Below are 17,232 nucleotides of genomic sequence, written 5' to 3' on the forward strand. Positions count from 1 at the left end.
AGGCAAACTACAGAAAGGTCAGCCCAGTTCATTTTATTGGAAGGGGAAGGGGAAAGACTCCGAGATGATGGGATTCATGGAAAAGATTTGTTCATGTATCTGTTTTACTAGCCAAGAAAATATATTCTGCTCTGTTGGACTGGAGAGCAAGAAACTTGGGGGATAAATATAAAATTAATAGGAAGTATGTAAAAAAATAATGGATTTGTCAAAAAATAGAGTCAAGATGGAAAGTACATGATTATGTGGGGAAACTATAAAAATACTGTGTCCCATGACTGCAACCAGGTTCAACATCTGTGAGCACCATATCGTAGGCTTCATTCCTAGTCAAGAATGGGGATGGACACCAATGAATGCATGTGAAAGTTTTTTTTCCCAAGAGTATTGTATGATCTTGGAGGGAAAACAGGAAGAAAGCAAAGTAAAATCCCTTGCAGTATATGATGGGCCTTGCACTGTATGTACTAGCAAATAATTTGTTGGAAACAATTTGAAGTTGAATGGCCTACAAAACTGAATGTAATTACAATACTGGATTAGAATAGACTCAATTAATATATTGAAAAAAAAAAAAAAGAAGTCCAAGGACCAAAACATCATTTGGGAGGGGAATTATTAGCAGTTCCCAGACAGGAAAGAGACCCGGGGGATCGCGGTCTGTGGTCGTGGTCTGTGATGACCTGCCCGTAGTTGGTTTGACAAAGCAGAGGGGAGGAGGGGAGAAAGAGATGCTAGCCTGCTCTCCAAGGTAGCTGCTGGTTTGCAAGTGGAGAGGCGTTCCTGGCGGGAAGCCCAGGCCCCACCTTTTTCAGATACTCTATCATTCAGATAAGGTCTTTCTGCCTCTTCTGCTAATTCCCGTGATTAATATTCCATATCTCTCCTTTACAGGCTGACACCTTGAATGCCACAATACCAGACTCTGCTTATATGGTAAGAGAATCTGTGCTGTAAATAGAAGAAAGATATCTTCCCCCATATACAGTCTACTGTATCATCTCATGTACACCATGGGGTAGATGCTGCTTCTTCGAAAGATTCTCAGTGAAGCTATCTTCCGCTGACCACGGTGAACTTGTCACCAAGGTCAAGCCTTTAAAATATCATTCCCGACAAAGACGTCTCAGATGAGGCTTCATCAGGGGCAATAACGAAAAGCTTATGTTATCAGAGCATTTTTGTATGTGATCAATGGGTCTTCGATGCAGCTGTCCTTACATATGATATTGAAATTGTTACTTGTATCTGACTTGCAGCAGAGTAATTCTCCCAAATGCGACCAATGCATCAACGGTTCAACATAGTCAGCGGAAGATAGCTTCAGTGATAATCTTTTGGAGAGCGGCAGGCTTTCACTTTGAGTGCAGCATAATGAAGAATATACTATTCCATATATCAAACCAATTTAAGACACTATTTGTTTTTTTTAACTTTGGTGTAATTTGTTAGAATAATATTTCATGTAACGTTTTTGAATCATTATTTAGTTGCATATGTATATGAAAAGGTTACATGTGAGAGCTGCATTATTGGCGAGAAAGATCGATGTTAGTTCATATGGTTTTTGACAATTGTTCATGCTTACTATTTTAAATGCACTTAGATATGATGTCCACATTTAAAGATATTTAAAGTGTATGCATTTTTTTGACATCATCATAGGGGAGCCCTTCTATCCCTTTTATCATGTTGTTGCTCTTCTCTGCACCTTTTCTACTTTCACTGTATCTTTTTTGAGATGGGGCAACCAGAACTGCACATAATACTACATAGAGGCAATATGATATTTTCCATTTTCTTCTCCATTCCTTTCCTAATCTTCCGTTCGCTTTTTTGATCACCACTGCACACTGAGCTGAGGACTTCAGCGTATTATCCATTGTGTCGTATACCCAGGGATGGTAACTTTCAAAGCGGCGAGTGGACAAACATTGACATGTATGTGTCAGCGCATGCCCAGATACAAGGCCATTTTATAATGTGCACACACATTATAAAATAGCCAGGGTGCATGCACATTTGCGCCCAATTTTAAGGGTGCACGCGTCCATCCATGTAAATCGGGTTTCTACCGTGTAACTCAGGGTATTTTAAAATGGGCGCGCGTCCACGCCATAAACAGTTTCACCAGTTCATCAACCAGTTCACCCAATCTACAGTTAGGTCCTCCAAAGCCCCCCCCCCCCCCCCTAGTTACCCCAGACCCTTTAAATCCCTCCAACATGGCTGGGTTTTGTTTTTTTTTAAACTTATACCTCCTCCATATCAGAATTAAACTTGCGTGACACTGGGCCTGGGCACGCCGACCAAGGTGCATACGTATTTCTGTGCACATCTCTCGGCCACGCTCCACCAGACTATGCCCAACCACGCCTCTTATTTAAATTCAGTGAGACCTGCATGCTGTGGGAGATACGCATGGCATCTGGGCGCCTTTTAAAATCTGGTCGTTGCACGCAAGCCCAACTTGTGCGCACATCTCCTCACTGATGTGCCTGCCAGGCTTCTAAAATCTGCTTCTTAGTGAATGACCCTCCCCCCCCCTTTAGTTTTCCTGACATGTAGAACCCTCACCTTTGACTGACCCATCACTGCTTGCATTCTAATTCTGAACCACATCATACGGTGATCACTGGATCCCAGATAATCATCCACTATGACCAGAAATACTTCTCTACTGGTAAGCACTAGGCCCCTGTGGTTTCTGTTACTGGTTGACAGAACAGCTCTCCCTGTAGAGAATCCAGGATCTCCCTGCTTCTAGAAGACACCGCAGTTCGGATGTCCCAGTCAGCATCCGGCACATTGAAATCACCTTGGCTGCATAGGGAAAGAAATTGTCAGCAGAAAAAAGAAAGGGATATGGCCCCTGGTATAAGACCTGGGTAAGACCTCATTTGGAATACTTTCTACAATTGTGGTGACCGCACCTTCAATAGGATATTTATTTATTTATTTATTTAATATATATTTCTATATCGGACTTCATATAAACCAGATGCAGTCGGTCCAGGGGGTGGTTACTAAAATGATCAGTGGCCTTTGTTCTAAAGCACATGAGGATGGATTCGAAGATCTAAACATCTATACCCTAGAGCAGGGGTCCCCAACCACCGGTCCGCGGACCGGGACCGAGCCGTGGGAGTTTTTTGCCGGTCTGCGGCGCCGCCAAGCACCGGCAGGTGTGTCGCGCGCTCCCGGTCTCTCCCGCTGCTGTTGCCGCCGGGCTGTCAGCACGTTCAAGCCAGTGGGAACGGCAGCGGTGCTAGAGGAAGCTGTGGCACCTGCGGCTGCGCCTTTTCTTCTTCCCCGCGCCGGCCCCCCCTCTTGACCCGGAACAGGAAGTGATGCACGGTGCGCGGGAAGGAGAAAGAGCCGTGCCGCATGATAAAGTAGCAGCGGCGGCTGCAGCATCGGTCCCCGAGCAATTAAAGCAGCCGGTAATCGAGAAAGGAGTCAGCAGCATGAGCCTCCCGTGGTCGATGGGATTCTTCTTTCTTGGCCTGCGGGGGCTGCTGCAGCTCCCATTTGTGCTCGGGTGGGGGGGTGGGAAGGAGAGGAAGTGAGTGAGAGAAAGAGAGAGAAGCAGCCAGCCAGCCTGTGTGTGATTAACTGGTCAGAGAGCTGATGTGTGTGTGTATGTGTGAGACAATGAAAGTGATTGCTCAGGGAGATGACTGATGTGTATGTGAGAGTGTGAGACAGTCAGGGAGGTGACTAATGTGTGTGTGTTTGTGAGAGAGAAAAAGCATGGAAGTGAGAAGTCTGGGTATGTGGGAAAGCATGGGCATAAGAAGCCTGGTGTTGTGGGGGTGAAAGAAAGCATGGGAGTGAGAAACCTGGGTGAGTGTGCATGCATGAGAGAGAGAGACTGCTTAATAAGGTGACGGTGTGTGTGAGAGAAAAAGACTGGTGTGTGTGAATGTGAGAGAATGTGATTCAGGGAATGAGAAGCCTGCGCACATGGAGAGTGAGCATGGAAATGAGAGAGACTGGTGGGTGTGTGTGTAACAGAGAGAAAGTGATTATGGGAATGAGAAGCCTGTGCATGTGAAGAGAGTGAGCATGGGAGTGAGAAACCTGGGTGTGTGTGAGACACAGCATGGGAGGGAGAAGCCTGTATATCTGAAAGAGAACATGGGAGTGGGAAGCCTGTGTGTGTGTGTGTATGCATGAGCGAGATCAGGTGACTGGTGTGTGTGTGTGTGTGTGTGTGTGTGTGTGTGAGAGAGAGGGAAATAAAGTGATTATGGGAATGAGAAGCCTGTGCATGTGAAGAGTGAGCATGGGAGTGAGAAACCTGGGTGTGTGTTAGACACATCATGGGAGGGAGAAGCCTGTATATCTGAAAGAGAACATGGGAGTGAGACACTGGTGAGTGTGTGTGTGTGTGAGAGAGAGAAAGAAAGTGATTATGGGAATGAGAAGCCTGTGCATGTGGAGAGAACAAGCATGGGAGTGAGAGACTGGTGAGTGAGTGTGAGTGTGTGTGTGTGTGTGTGTGTGAGAGAGAGAGAGAGAGAGACAGAGAAAGTGATTATGAGAGTGAGAAGCCCATATATGTAAGTAGAACACGGGAGTGGGAAGCCTGTGTATGTGTGTATGGCATGAGAGAAACTGTTCAGGAAGGTGACTGGTGTGTGTGTGCCAAAGACTGTTTGGGAGATGATTGGTGTGTGAGAGACAGAAACTGGTCATGGGGGCATGACTGGTATGGTGTGTGTGTGAGAGACATGGGCACTAAGGAAGAGGACCATAAGTATAGAGCTTAGCTTCTACTGCTGCTTCTGGTGTGTGCCACGGCCTGCAGGGAAGGGGAGTAGGAGAGCTGCTGGAGGGGGTAAGTAAAGGTGGCTTTTTAATTTTATTTTCTTGACTGCCATTTGAATTGTGTGATGTCTGCTTTTTTGAAATATTTTATTGATGTTTGGAGAATGTTTAATAGTTTTTATGAGTTTTTAATTGTTGGATGTTATTCTGTTCATAGCTGTTTTGAAACATTTATTCTGCTTATTAATATAGTTTTACAATTATTTCTGTGTGGGGATCTATAGCTGCTTGCTAGTTCTGTTTTCCTAATAAGAGGTGTATTGGTTTTTAGGACCTGATTTAATATTTGTAGTGTTGCCTTTTCATAGATAGGGTTGCTCCTGTTTGAGTGTATTCCATAATACAGGTGTAACTGTGTGCGGATTAGTTTATGTGCATTACTACAGATCCTGGGAGTATGTTAGGTCGGTTCTGTGTCTGTTACCGAGATGAGATATTTTGCTAGCATGTAAGCGTTTGTATCGGTCTTATTTGTTGTGTTTTCTCAAGAGGAAATGCATTGGTGGTAAACTGCAGTCTTTTCATAAGTAGGGCTATTGAGCCTGGAAGTAGAAGGAGTTTGAGTTGCTGTTACTGAGATGACACCAGAACCAGAATATCTTTTTTGTAGGGTGAGTTGTATGGGGAATGTCATAATTCTGCTTTACATCCATTATTGTGGGTCAGGGGGGTTCATGTGGATACAAATTGTACTTTTACATCTAGCCCCGTGACGATCATGGGTCAGTGTGCCATGCATGTGAGAACCTATGATGAGTTGAGTCACATTCACATTATAAATGTCATAATTAAATGATAAGTGTGCACTAAAATCCAACCCCCTCCATAACCCCGCCCCCATATGACCAATGCCCCGCCCCCTGCCCCACCCTGCTGGGCCATGGAAAAATGGTCTTGTTTGAAGCCGGTCCCTGGTGCAAAAAAGGTTGGGGACCACTGCCCTAGAGGAAAGGAGAGATAGGAGAGGCATGATAATATTTAAATAGATATTTAAATAGGCCAAATAGACTAAATGACCGACCCAGCCACTATATATTCATAAGTTCTTATGCTCCAGTTTTTTCTGTCCTTTATTTCCTGGCTACTCTGGCCACCAAGTTCTTTCTCCCGGTTATTTGTAACTGCGCTTCGGCCTTCCTGTTATATTTTATTTAAAGAATTTTTATTTTTATATACCGGGGCACGTAGCAAAACATCACCTCGGTTATATGGTTTTGTTCGGTTAACCCCTAAGTTCGATGTAAACCGGCCTGATATGAAGCTTGTCATGAAGTTCGGTATAGAAAAATGTTAAATAAATAAATAAATAAATAAATAAAATAAATATTTCTAAGGTTTCCATAAACAGGAGGTGAGCCTCTTTCAAAGGAAAGGAGGCTCTAGAACAAGAAGCCTTTAGATTTGCCTTCGGCTAAGGATGTTCATTTACATGACGCAAGGCTCATTCTTTTGGGGGTGTTGTTTTGAGGAATGATTTACCTGTGGAGTTAAGGGAGCTTTCTGATTTAAAACTGTTTCGTATAACTGTTAAGGGAATTTAATTCAGAGAGCTTTTACGTAATTTTTATTGCTGATTGCTTATTGTTCGTTTGTTCTATAATAATGTTTTATGTGTTTATTGTAATCCGCTTAGTATGGCATCACCACTATAGGCGGAATAAAAGTGGTTTAAGTAAGTAAGTAAGTAAATAAATAAATAAATAAATAAATAAATAAATAAATAAATAAATAAATAAATAAAGGGGTCATCGGGGTGAAAGGGAGTAGACTCAAGAGTAATCTAAGGAAATATTTCTTTAAAAAGAGAGTGGTGAATTCATGGAACAGCTTCCCATAAAGGTGGTAGAGACAAGGAAAGTATCTGAATTTGAGAAAAGACAGGATAAACACGGGATCTCTGGGGGGAGTGGTAAGGATTGTAAAGCTGAATAGTTGGTGTGACTGGGCAGACTAGGTAGTCCTTATGATCTTTTTCAGCTGTGATGTTTCTATGTTTCTAACAGAACCTCCTCTTTCATAGCAATTTTGTGAAAATCCTGCATTAAATCTCTATCCATTTCTTCTGCCTGTGATGGAAGTCTCTATATTACCCCAGTATAAATAGATGTTCCATTCCCTCTTTCCAGAGTGACCCACAGTGCCTCCTCCTTATCTTGTAAGCCTGCAGTTCTGTTGCTTTATTATTATTTTCTTATATATATAGTGCCATTCTTCCTACCCTGTCCTTGAATAGACTGTAGTCTAGTATAACTATTTCCCAGTCATGGGCTTTCCATGTACCAAATCTCTGTGACAGCTACCTCATGTAAGCCAGTCTCTTCCATGTCTGCCTCTAGATCCAGGACTTTAATTCCCATACTTTCCAGATGTTTTTTGTCCCCATGTTTTACGTACCCAAGGGCTTTTTCCACCCAACCTCCAGTATTCTAGTTTATGTTCTCCTCTATAGGTTTACCAGGCTATACTGGAAGACATTTCACCTCTTCTGCATTGTACAAATCAACTCCTCTTGTTGTTACCTTTCATCGATTCAAATAATAGAAATTCATCAGTCATATCAAATTTGCAGTTAATTCCTCTGATTGTGTATGTAAAACCACTCCCCCAAATCCACCCCACCCCCCAAACCCGCCCTGAGTTGAAAGTGTCCTCTCTTACAGTGGTAAATATATAGCATGTCACAATGACTCTCTCTCTTCCCCATGCAAACGCAAGTCTAACGTGCGTTAGTTACTCTATTGCATTCCGTGCTAGCAGATCCTCATTTCCATTAACGCCTCCTATTTTCATAGTAAATGTAAAATTTGCATACTAACGCGCATTGCGATATTTATCGTATGCAATAGGGTCCTCATACATCTTGATGACTGACCCGATTAGTTAGCCAGATAGGTATATCTGGCTAACTTTAGACCTGCCCTAAAGCATGGCCAGAGTTAGCAAGCTGGGTTAATCGGCTAACTCCGCTCCTCCCAGAAAAGCTATTGCCCATACCCGGAATGCCCCTGACTTAACTGAATGTATTTTAGCCAGATAACGTGTTATCGAGCTACAATATAGCCAGGTAAGTTTTAAAATTGTGATTTGGCCATTTAGACAAATAACTTTTCAGTTATCCATCTAAATGGCTTTTGAATATCGGCCCCAATGATCCTTGGCAATCTCTCTGTGCTGTTTTGGATCTTGGCAGCTGGCAGAAAGCACACCTTCCAGGATAGCATGTCTAGTTGGCAGTCGGTCGCCTCTGAGTCACCAACCACTACTAGGCTTTGCTTCCTACACTCAGTGGTTGCTGAGTCTGAAGTTTCGAGGCTCACAAGTTTCAGTTCCTCCACTTGCACTTCCAGAGCTGCATACCAGTTCTTCAGCTCGAGTGAAGGTGGGGTTAGGTGAGGATTCTGCTGGCTTTGGTATTCTGTGACTAGCTGTCATCTTGCGCTCCCGTTTTTACTTCCCCTCCACTGGAGTTTCCATCGGTGAAAAAGATGGAAAACTGGACAAGCTGGACAAAGATTACCACAGCCAGTAGAGTCCTCCTTACAGGCATACGTTTGAAAATTCAACCATATATGTATTAGGGATGTGCATCCGTTTTTCACGTATTTGTAATCCGCAACTAATTTTGTCCTATCTGTTAAATACGTGGGGAGGCGAAACGCATCACGACTCCCCACGTATTTAACAGATTTATGTTTTATTCGGCGCGCCGCGATACGCACACTTTTCTTTGCCCCCATTAGCTGCGAGCTACCCAGGATTACCACAAAATGGCGGCGCCGCTGCAGTAACCATGCCAACCTGTCTGACCCTTTTCTGTGAGTCGCAGTGACTCACAGGAAAGGGTCGGACAGGTCGGTATGGATACCGGAACGCAGCGTATCCACGCTGACATTTTCTGAGCAGCACTGAATGCAGCCAATCGCGCTGTCATTCAGTGCTCTCTGTGGATTTTACTGACGAGCCAGCAGTATATAAACATCAGCAGGAGGAGCCACGCAGTTATTTCCAGGGATGCTGTGGGCAGGTGGGCTGGGTGGAAGAGGGAGCAGGCAGAACTTATAGAGAAGAGATAGGCTAGCTAAGGAAAGAAAAATATTCTTTGTTTTGCTGTAGTGCCAGGGTCAGCTACAGTCACTACTATTCCTGTTTCTTTCAAGCTGTTTATTTTGGTCAGACTCATCTCTGACTGAGAAGAGAAGCTGTGTTAGGTCAGCTAGCACTGACCACCATTTACCATTTAGGGTGCTGGGCTGGCTTGGAGAGAGATATTATTTTCAATGTCATCCATTTTTCTGGAGTGACAAAAATTCCTGCTTTTTTTTAATTCCAATTACTTAGTCTCTCAGTGCACTGGGCTTCACTGGGAAGTTTAACAGGCTGAGTCTGTGCAGTCAAGTGCCCAGGGAGTCTGCCTCTTTTCTGCTTACAAGCAAACAGCTTCTGTGTGCACGCCACACACATTAGTGCACAGCCAGGCAGCATGACAGTGGGCAGTGGACATTTTAAACAGACTTTACATTATTATTCAGTGGGTCTGTGCAGTCAAGCGCCCGGGGAGTCTGCCTCTTTTGTGCTTACAAGCAAGCAGCTTCTGTGTGCACGCCACACACATTAGTGCACAGCCCGGCAGCGTGACAGTGGGCAGTGGACATTTTAAACAGACTTTACATTATTATTCAGTGGGTCTGTGCAGTCAAGCGCCCGGGGAGTCTGCCTCTTTTGTGCTTACAAGCAAGCAGCTTCTGTGTGCACGCCACACACATTAGTGCACAGCCAGGCAGCATGACAGTGGGCAGTGGACATTTTAAACAGACTTTGCATTATTATTCAGTGGGTCTGTGCAGTCAAGTGCCCGGGGAGTCTGCCTCTTTTGTGCTTACAAGCAAGCAGCTTCTGTGTGCACGCCACTCACATTAGTGCACAGCCAGGCAGCGTGACATTGGGCAGTGGGCATTTTAAACAGACTTTACATTATTATTCAGTGGGTCTGTGCAGTCAAGTGCCCGGGGAGTCTGCCTCTTTGTGCTTACAAGCAAGCAGCTTCTGTGTGCATGCCACACACATTAGTGCACAGCCAGGCAGCGTGACAGTGGGCAGTGGGCATTTTAAACAGATTTTACATTATTATTCAGTGGGTCTGTGCAGTCAAGCGCCCGGGGAGTCTGCCTCTTTTGTGCTTACAAGCAAGCAGCTTCTGTGTGCACGCCACACACATTAGTGCACAGCCCGGCAGCGTGACAGTGGGCAGTGGGCATTTTAAACAGATTTTACATTATTATTCAGTGGGTCTGTGCAGTCAAGTGCCCGAGGAGTCTGCCTCTTTTGTGCTTACAAGCAAGCAGCTTCTGTGTGCACGCTACACACATTAGTGCACAGCCAGGCAGCGTGACAGTGGGCAGTGGGCATTTTAAACAGACTGAACCTTATTATTGTGGGACAGTGGGCAGTGTTACTACTCAGTGACATAAAATCCATAATGTCAGGGAAAGAGAGATGCAATCGAGTCATTGGGACTGGCAGAGGAGGCACCCCAAAAGACACTAGTGCAACACCACCAGTACAGCTAAAAAGGCAACTGTTGCAATCTAAACTCTTTGTAGGGCAGGGGTGGGCAATTCCTGTCCTTGAGGGCTGCAAACCAGTCGGGTTTTCAGGATATCCTTAATGAATATGCATGAGAGAGACATGCATACACACTGCCTCCGTTGTATGCAAATCTATTTCATGCATATTCATTAGGGGTATCCTGAAAACCCGACTGGTTTGCAGCCCTCGAGGACCGGACTTGACCACCCCTGTTGTAGGGGATAGCAGTTCCATGCCAAAAAAACCAAAATCTGACCATGATACATCGCCATTGCCACCACTTGTTTCTGGCCCTGTAGTTTTGGAGGAGAGGGAAGGGGAGGCAGAGTCATGCCCGACAAAATGTAGACACCCAAAAGCAGCAGGGGGACAGAAGTCTCGACTAACACTTAGCGTTCACAAGGTAGCGCAGTCACTGTTAGCTTCTGATTCAGATGAAGAATCTTCTTGTGTGGGATTCTCATCAGAAACGGAAGAAGTAATAGCTGACGAATCTTCAGTTAGTTCTGTCTTAGCCTCCAGAAATGTGCAGCAGGGGAGAGAACACAGTGATATCGAGGAGGAGGAAGAGCAGTCAGTACAGGCACAGAGGGTGACTGATGCCCCCTCTGGCATTGCTTCTCAGGGTGCACCCACTACCTCAACTCCAGTGCCAGCATCCACCCCCAAGGTGTTAGGGAGGGGAGGATCACGAAAGACATCTCCGATCTGGAAACACTTTAAAGTGACGGAAGACCCACGTTATGCTCGGTGTAATTACTGTGCCAGGGATATTAGCAGAGGCAAGCAAATGGGACATCTATCTAATTTTGGCATGAACCATAATATGAAGAAGCAACACCCAACAAGATTACTGCCATCTGGGGATGGTGGCAGTTCCAGTCGGGGGACCCCTTTCAACCAGTGTGCAGTGGTAGGAAAGCATCAGAGTCAGCCCACGCCCTCATACCCTTCTAGCAGTCAGGCGGCAGGCCAGCAACCCCCTGACATGTGGCAGAAGTGACAATCCACCATGGAGGAAATGGGGTGGAGTGTGGTTACGCTGTCCCGGGGTAGGAGGCAGGCAGCCTCAAAAGTTGTAACCAGGAGCATTGGGGAAATGATTGCCCTTGATGACTAGCCCTTGCAGCTAGTGCAGAATGTGGGTTTCAAGCGTTTTTTGAAGGTCGTACTTCCAAATTACAAAATCCCGTGCAGAACCACATTTAGTAGAAAGGTCATCCCCTGCTTGTACAAGCAGTGTCGCAGTCGCATTCAAGCACTGCTAGCTAAGGCAGACGGAGGAGTGCATTTCATCTGCGATATCTGGACCACCATGAATGCTGCACACTCTTACCTCTCTCTGACAGCACACTGGTGGGACATGGCTGAGGCAGGGGCAGCCAGCAGCTCTATTACTGAAGAAGTATCAGGGTGGAGGTGAGCTTTACTGCACACCCACCTGACGGACCAGGCCCATACTGCAGCCAATACTCTAGCATGCATCAGAAAGATGCTGGAGGGCTGGCAACTACACCAGCGAGACAGGAAAACGCAGGCAGGGATCTTTGTCACAGACAATGGTGCAAACATGGTTAAGGCAATAACCAATGGGCGGTTTAAGAACATCCGTTGTTTTGCACACACTCTGCACCTGGTAGTGAAGTCAGCTCTGGGCTTGGAGTCCAATGACAAGGAGAATGAATACCTGCATAGGTTAATACAGAAGTGCAGGAACATAGCAGCACACTTCCACAGAAGTGTCAAGGCGGGGCAGGTTCTCCGACAAAAGCAGACTGATTTGGATATGCCTTACAAGCATCTCATTCAAGACATTGCCACCCGGTGGAATTCCACCTTTATGATGCTGGAGAGGTTACTGGAGCTGGAGACACCCCTTCATGAACTTTCTGGTAGAATGGACATTGGTGTGCAGAATCCCCTAGGGCATCATGATTGGTTAGTCATGAGTCAGCTGGTGAAAATCCTGCAGCCCTTCAAGGATGTCACGGAGGAGCTGAGTTCCAGAAGTGCCACCTTGGCTGACATCATCCCTATAGTAAATTTCCTGGATGAACATTTGGAGGCCTTTAAATGGGAAGACGGAATGACTGCTGAGGTGCTGCAGTGTCTGGACGTTTTGCAGCAGCAGGTGAAAGACAGATTAAGGCCTTTAATAGACGACCGCACATACATGCTTGCCTCTGTCTGTGATCCCCGTGTGAAAGGTAAACTTGCCCTACAGACCAATTGTCTGTCATTTGTGAAGGAGCTCCTGTTAGCAAAGGTTCGTGAACAGGAGCGCCATAGGCGGAGACAGATTAGGCTTGAAGCAGAGGTGGAAACAGCAGGCATGTCAGAAAGTTGTGCTGCTAGCCCAAGCAGGAGCAGCACTGTGTCAGTGACAGATAGTACCTCTTCATCCACGTCAGAACGCCCAAGGCATGTTGGCCATAAAGATTCATCAGTTGTGCTACGGGCGAGAGAGAAAGCAGCTGGATTGAGTGACTCAGAGCCCGCCCAAGCACAGGAGGAGTCAGCAGCACAGCTGTCTGTGAAACGGTATCTCTCAGAGCCGATAGAGAAAATGCAGACAGATCCGCTGGCATATTGGGCACACAAGTCCACTGTCTGGCCACACCTAGCCAAAGTGGCTCAGCGATATCTGTCATGTCCACCAACCAGTGTGCCCAGTGAACGTGTCTTTTCAATGACAGGGGATATCATGAGCCCTCACCGCTCAAGGCTGGCACCAGAGTTGATGGAAATGCTAGTGTTTTTGAAAGTAAACCTGCCTTTGCTTGGGTTTCCAAATTTTCCCTGTGAATGTCAAGATGAATAAAAGCAATTCAAAGCCTTGCAGCAGCTCCAATTGCCTCCTATGCTCCAGATAATATAAGCACTGCAGCATATGTACCTGACATGAATCGCTGTGCCTCACCATCAACTGTCCAGGCCTTGTGTTCCTACAAGTCTTTGACCTCGATTGCTGTGCCTGTTCATCCAGGCCTTGTGTTCCTACCAGTGTTTGACCTCGATTGCTGTGCCTGTTCATCCAGGCCTTGTGTTCCTAAAAGTCTTTGACCTCGATTGCTGTGCCTGTTCATCCAGGCCTTGTGTTCCTAAAAGTCTTTGACCTCGATTGCTGTGCCTGTTCTCCAGGACTTGGGTTCCTACCAGTGTTTGACCTCAATTGCTGTGCCTGTTCATCCAGGCCTTGTGTTCCTAAAAGTCTTTGACCTCGATTGCTGTGCCTGTTCTCCAGGACTTGGGTTCCTACCAGTGTTTGACCTCAATTGCTGTGCCTGTTCATCCAGGCCTTGTGTTCCTACCAGTGTTTGACCTCGATTGCTGTGCCTGTTCATCCAGGCCTTGTGTTCCTACCAGTGTTTGACCTCGATTGCTGTGCCTGTTCATCCAGGCCTTGTGTTCCTACAAGTCTTTGACCTCGATTGCTGTGCCTGTTCATCCAGGCCTTGTGTTCCTACAGGTCTTTGACCTCGATTGCTGTGCCTGTTCATCCAGGCCTTGTGTTCCTACAAGTCTTTGACCTCCATTGCTGTGCCTGTTCATCCAGGCCTTGGGTTCCTGTTTGACCTTGATTGCTGTGCCTGTTCATCCAAGCCTTGGGTTCCTACCAGTGTTTGACCTCGATTGCTGTGCCTGTTCATCCAGGCCTTGTGTTCCTACAAGTCTTTGACCTCCATTGCTGTGCCTGTTCATCCAGGCCTTGGGTCCCTACCAGTGTTTGACCTCCATTGCTGTGCCTGTTCATCCAGGCCTTGGGTTCCTGTTTGACCTCGATTGCTGTGCCTGTTCATCCAGGCCTTGGGTTCCTACCAGTGTTTGACCTCGATTGCTGTGCCTGTTCATCCAGGCCTTGTGTTCCTACAAGTCTTTGACCTTGATGGCTGTGCCTGATCATCCAGGCCTTGTGTTCCTACAAGTCTTTGACCTCCATTGCTGTGCCTGTTCATCCAGGCCTTGGGTTCCTACCAGTGTTTGACCTCGATTGCTGTGCCTGTTCATCCAGGCCTTGTGTTCTTAAAAGTCTTTGACCTCCATTGCTGTGCCTGTTCATCCAGGCCTTGGGTCCCTAAAAGTCTTTGACCTCCATTGCTGTGCCTGTTCATCCAGGCCTTGGGTTCCTGTTTGACCTCGATTGCTGTGCCTGTTCATCCAGGCCTTGGGTTCCTGTTTGTCCTCGATTGCTGTGCCTGTTCATCCAGGCCTTGGGTTCCTACCAGTGTTTGACCTCGATTGCTATGCCTGTTCATCCAGGCCTTGTGTTCCTAAGTCTTTGACTTCGATTGCTGTGCCTGTTCTCCAGGACTTGGGTTCCTACCAGTGTTTGACCTCGATTGCTGTGCCTGTTCATCCAGGCCATACGGCCGGCGCCATTTTGCAAGACGGCAATACGGCCATACGGCCGGCGTCATTTTGTAATATGGCTTGAGTGCAAGAGGTCGTTCCCGGACCCCCGCTGGACTTTTGGCAAGTCTTGTGGGGGTCAGGAGGCCCCCCCAAGCTGGCCAAAAGTCCCTGGGGGTCCAGCGGGGTCCGGGAGCGATCTCCTGCGCTCGTGACGTCGGGGGACAGGAACCAAAATGACAGGGCAAAGGTAGCGCCGGCGCCATTTCAATTAACGCAGCCATGGCCCGAGAGTGGAAGATCACACCGGGACCTCCCCACTGGACCCCAGGTAATTTAAAACATTTTGGGGGGGTTCGGGAGGGTGGGGGATTTATTTTAAAGGGTCGGGGTGGGTTTTAGGGTTGTTTTAGTGTGCCGGTTTTCCCGCCCTCCCCCTTCCCCTCCCCCCTCCCCCGATTTACGATTTTTGACGATAAATCGGGGGAATTCCTATTGTATCGTGCCTCTAACGGTTTTTGACGATTTAAAATATATCGGACGATATTTTAAATCGTCAAAAAACGATTCACATCCCTAGAAAGCACACCTTCCAGGATAGCATGTCTAGTCGGCAGTCAGTCGACTCTGAGTCATCAACCACTAATAGGCTTTGCTTCCTACACTCAGAGGTTGCTGAGTCTGAAGTTTTGAGGCTTACAAATTTCAGTTCCTCCACTTGCACTTCCAGAGCTGCATACCAGTTCTTCAGCTCGAGTGAAGGTGGGGATAGGTGAGGATTCTGCTGCTTTGGTATTCTGTGACCAGCTGTCATCTTGCGCTCCAGTTTATACTTCCACTCCACTGGAGTTTCCATCTGAGAAAAAGATGGAAAACTGGACAAGCTGGACAAAGATTACCACAGCCAGTAGAGTCCTCCTTACAGGCATACGTTTGAAAATTCAACCATATATATACTTCCTGAAACGTTTGTGTGCACTAAATAGCAGTTGTAAGCATGTGGCAGGATATTTGGTGGGATAATTTTCAATGTGCATAAAATTGGTGTGCCTTCTGCACATATTTCCCAGCTCATTTGTGAGCCGTTACAAATTTACTCCTAAAATACTTGGGAATTTACTTATGGCCTGATATTAGGGGACTTTATAAATTTAATTCCAGGCCTTTGCTAGCTTTCTTCAGGGAGGAGGCCAGAATGAGGCAGGGTTTATTCGTTAGCTGGTTGGGAAGGAGCAAAAAAGTTGTCAAATGAAGATATGGGATGATGATTTATGTAATAAATGTAAAATCTATAACGGTACACTTGCCAAAGGCTGAAAGAACTTTGGAAAAAGTAATTTTAATCCTGATAACTTCTCTACAATAATACACACTTCTCACAGGCTCGTGCTTGTCATGTATGTTTGAGTTGTAAGCTCCGTGGAATGGGGACTGTCTTTTACATGTATCTGTAGAGTAGTAGTAGTAAGTAGTAGTAGACAAACTACAGAAAGGTCAGCCCAGTTCATTTTATTGTACAGACTCCGAGATGTGAATGGATATGTATGGATCCTGACAAGATCGCTGATGATAGGATTCATGGAAAAGATGAAAAGATTTGTTCATATCTGTTTTATTAGCCAATAAAATGTATTCTGCTCTGTTGGACTGGAGAGCAAGTAACTTGGTGGGAAAATATAAAATTCATAGGAAGTATGTAAAAAAATAATGGATTCGTCAAAAAATAGAGTCAAGATGGAAAGTACACGATTATTTGGAGAAACTATAAAAATGCTGTGTCCCATGACTACAATCAGGTTCAAGCTCTGTGAGCGCCGTATCCTAGGCTTCATTTCAGTCAAGAATGGGGATGGACACCAATGAATGCATGTGAAAGTTTTTTTTTTCCCGAAGAGTATTGTATGATCTTGGAGGGAAAACAGGAAGAAAGCAATGTAAAATCCCTTCCAGTACATGATGTGCCTTGCATTGTGTTATGAATCTTCTGCCCGCAGGTCCCCCCGCGAGCAGCCACTCACCCCATGCTGCCTTCTTCTGCCCGACGCGGCACGGACGCCGCCGGATGTTGGGCCTTCAACGCAGCCAGAGCCGCGGACATGAGCTCCTCCCGCGGCCCAGAGGCCGCCCCTGGTTGTAGTCTTCACCACGGCCGGAGCCGCAGACTTTCAGCGTCCCATGCGGCACGCAGCCGCCGCTGACGTCACCTCCTCTTCGTGGCACGAAGGCAACATCCCCGAGCTAGATTAGCGGCTGGAGCCGTCCCCGGGGGTCTCCTGCAGCGGCTGGAGCCACTGCCTTCATCGGGCCTGCTCTTCAGGCCCAGCCCTGCGTCTCTGGCTCTGTGCGTTGATGCAGGCCGCTGTCCGCGGTCCTGCACAGCTCTCCTGCTTCCTCTAGGTGCGTGGCCGCGCCTCTCTGCTACATTTAAAGGGCCAGACACAGGAAGTGTGCTGGCCCCACCTT

The 17,232-nt window shown here is 46.5% G+C and overlaps 1 protein-coding gene across 1 annotated transcript in view; it reads left to right on the forward strand.

Moving 5' to 3' along the window:
• LOC115082239 (carcinoembryonic antigen-related cell adhesion molecule 1-like) overlaps positions 1-17,232 on the forward strand; it is a gene marked incomplete at its 5' end in the record, with an annotated part of 70,705 nt that overhangs the window by 46,654 nt on the left and 6,819 nt on the right. Inside the window, one exon of the mRNA XM_029586488.1 lies at positions 895-936. Within this exon, the coding sequence (XP_029442348.1) occupies positions 895-936 (42 nt within the window). The remainder of the gene's footprint in view (positions 1-894; positions 937-17,232) is intronic.

This window comes from Rhinatrema bivittatum, unplaced genomic scaffold (genome assembly GCF_901001135.1).
Source record: "Rhinatrema bivittatum unplaced genomic scaffold, aRhiBiv1.1, whole genome shotgun sequence".
NCBI classification, from domain to species: domain Eukaryota; kingdom Metazoa; phylum Chordata; class Amphibia; order Gymnophiona; family Rhinatrematidae; genus Rhinatrema; species Rhinatrema bivittatum.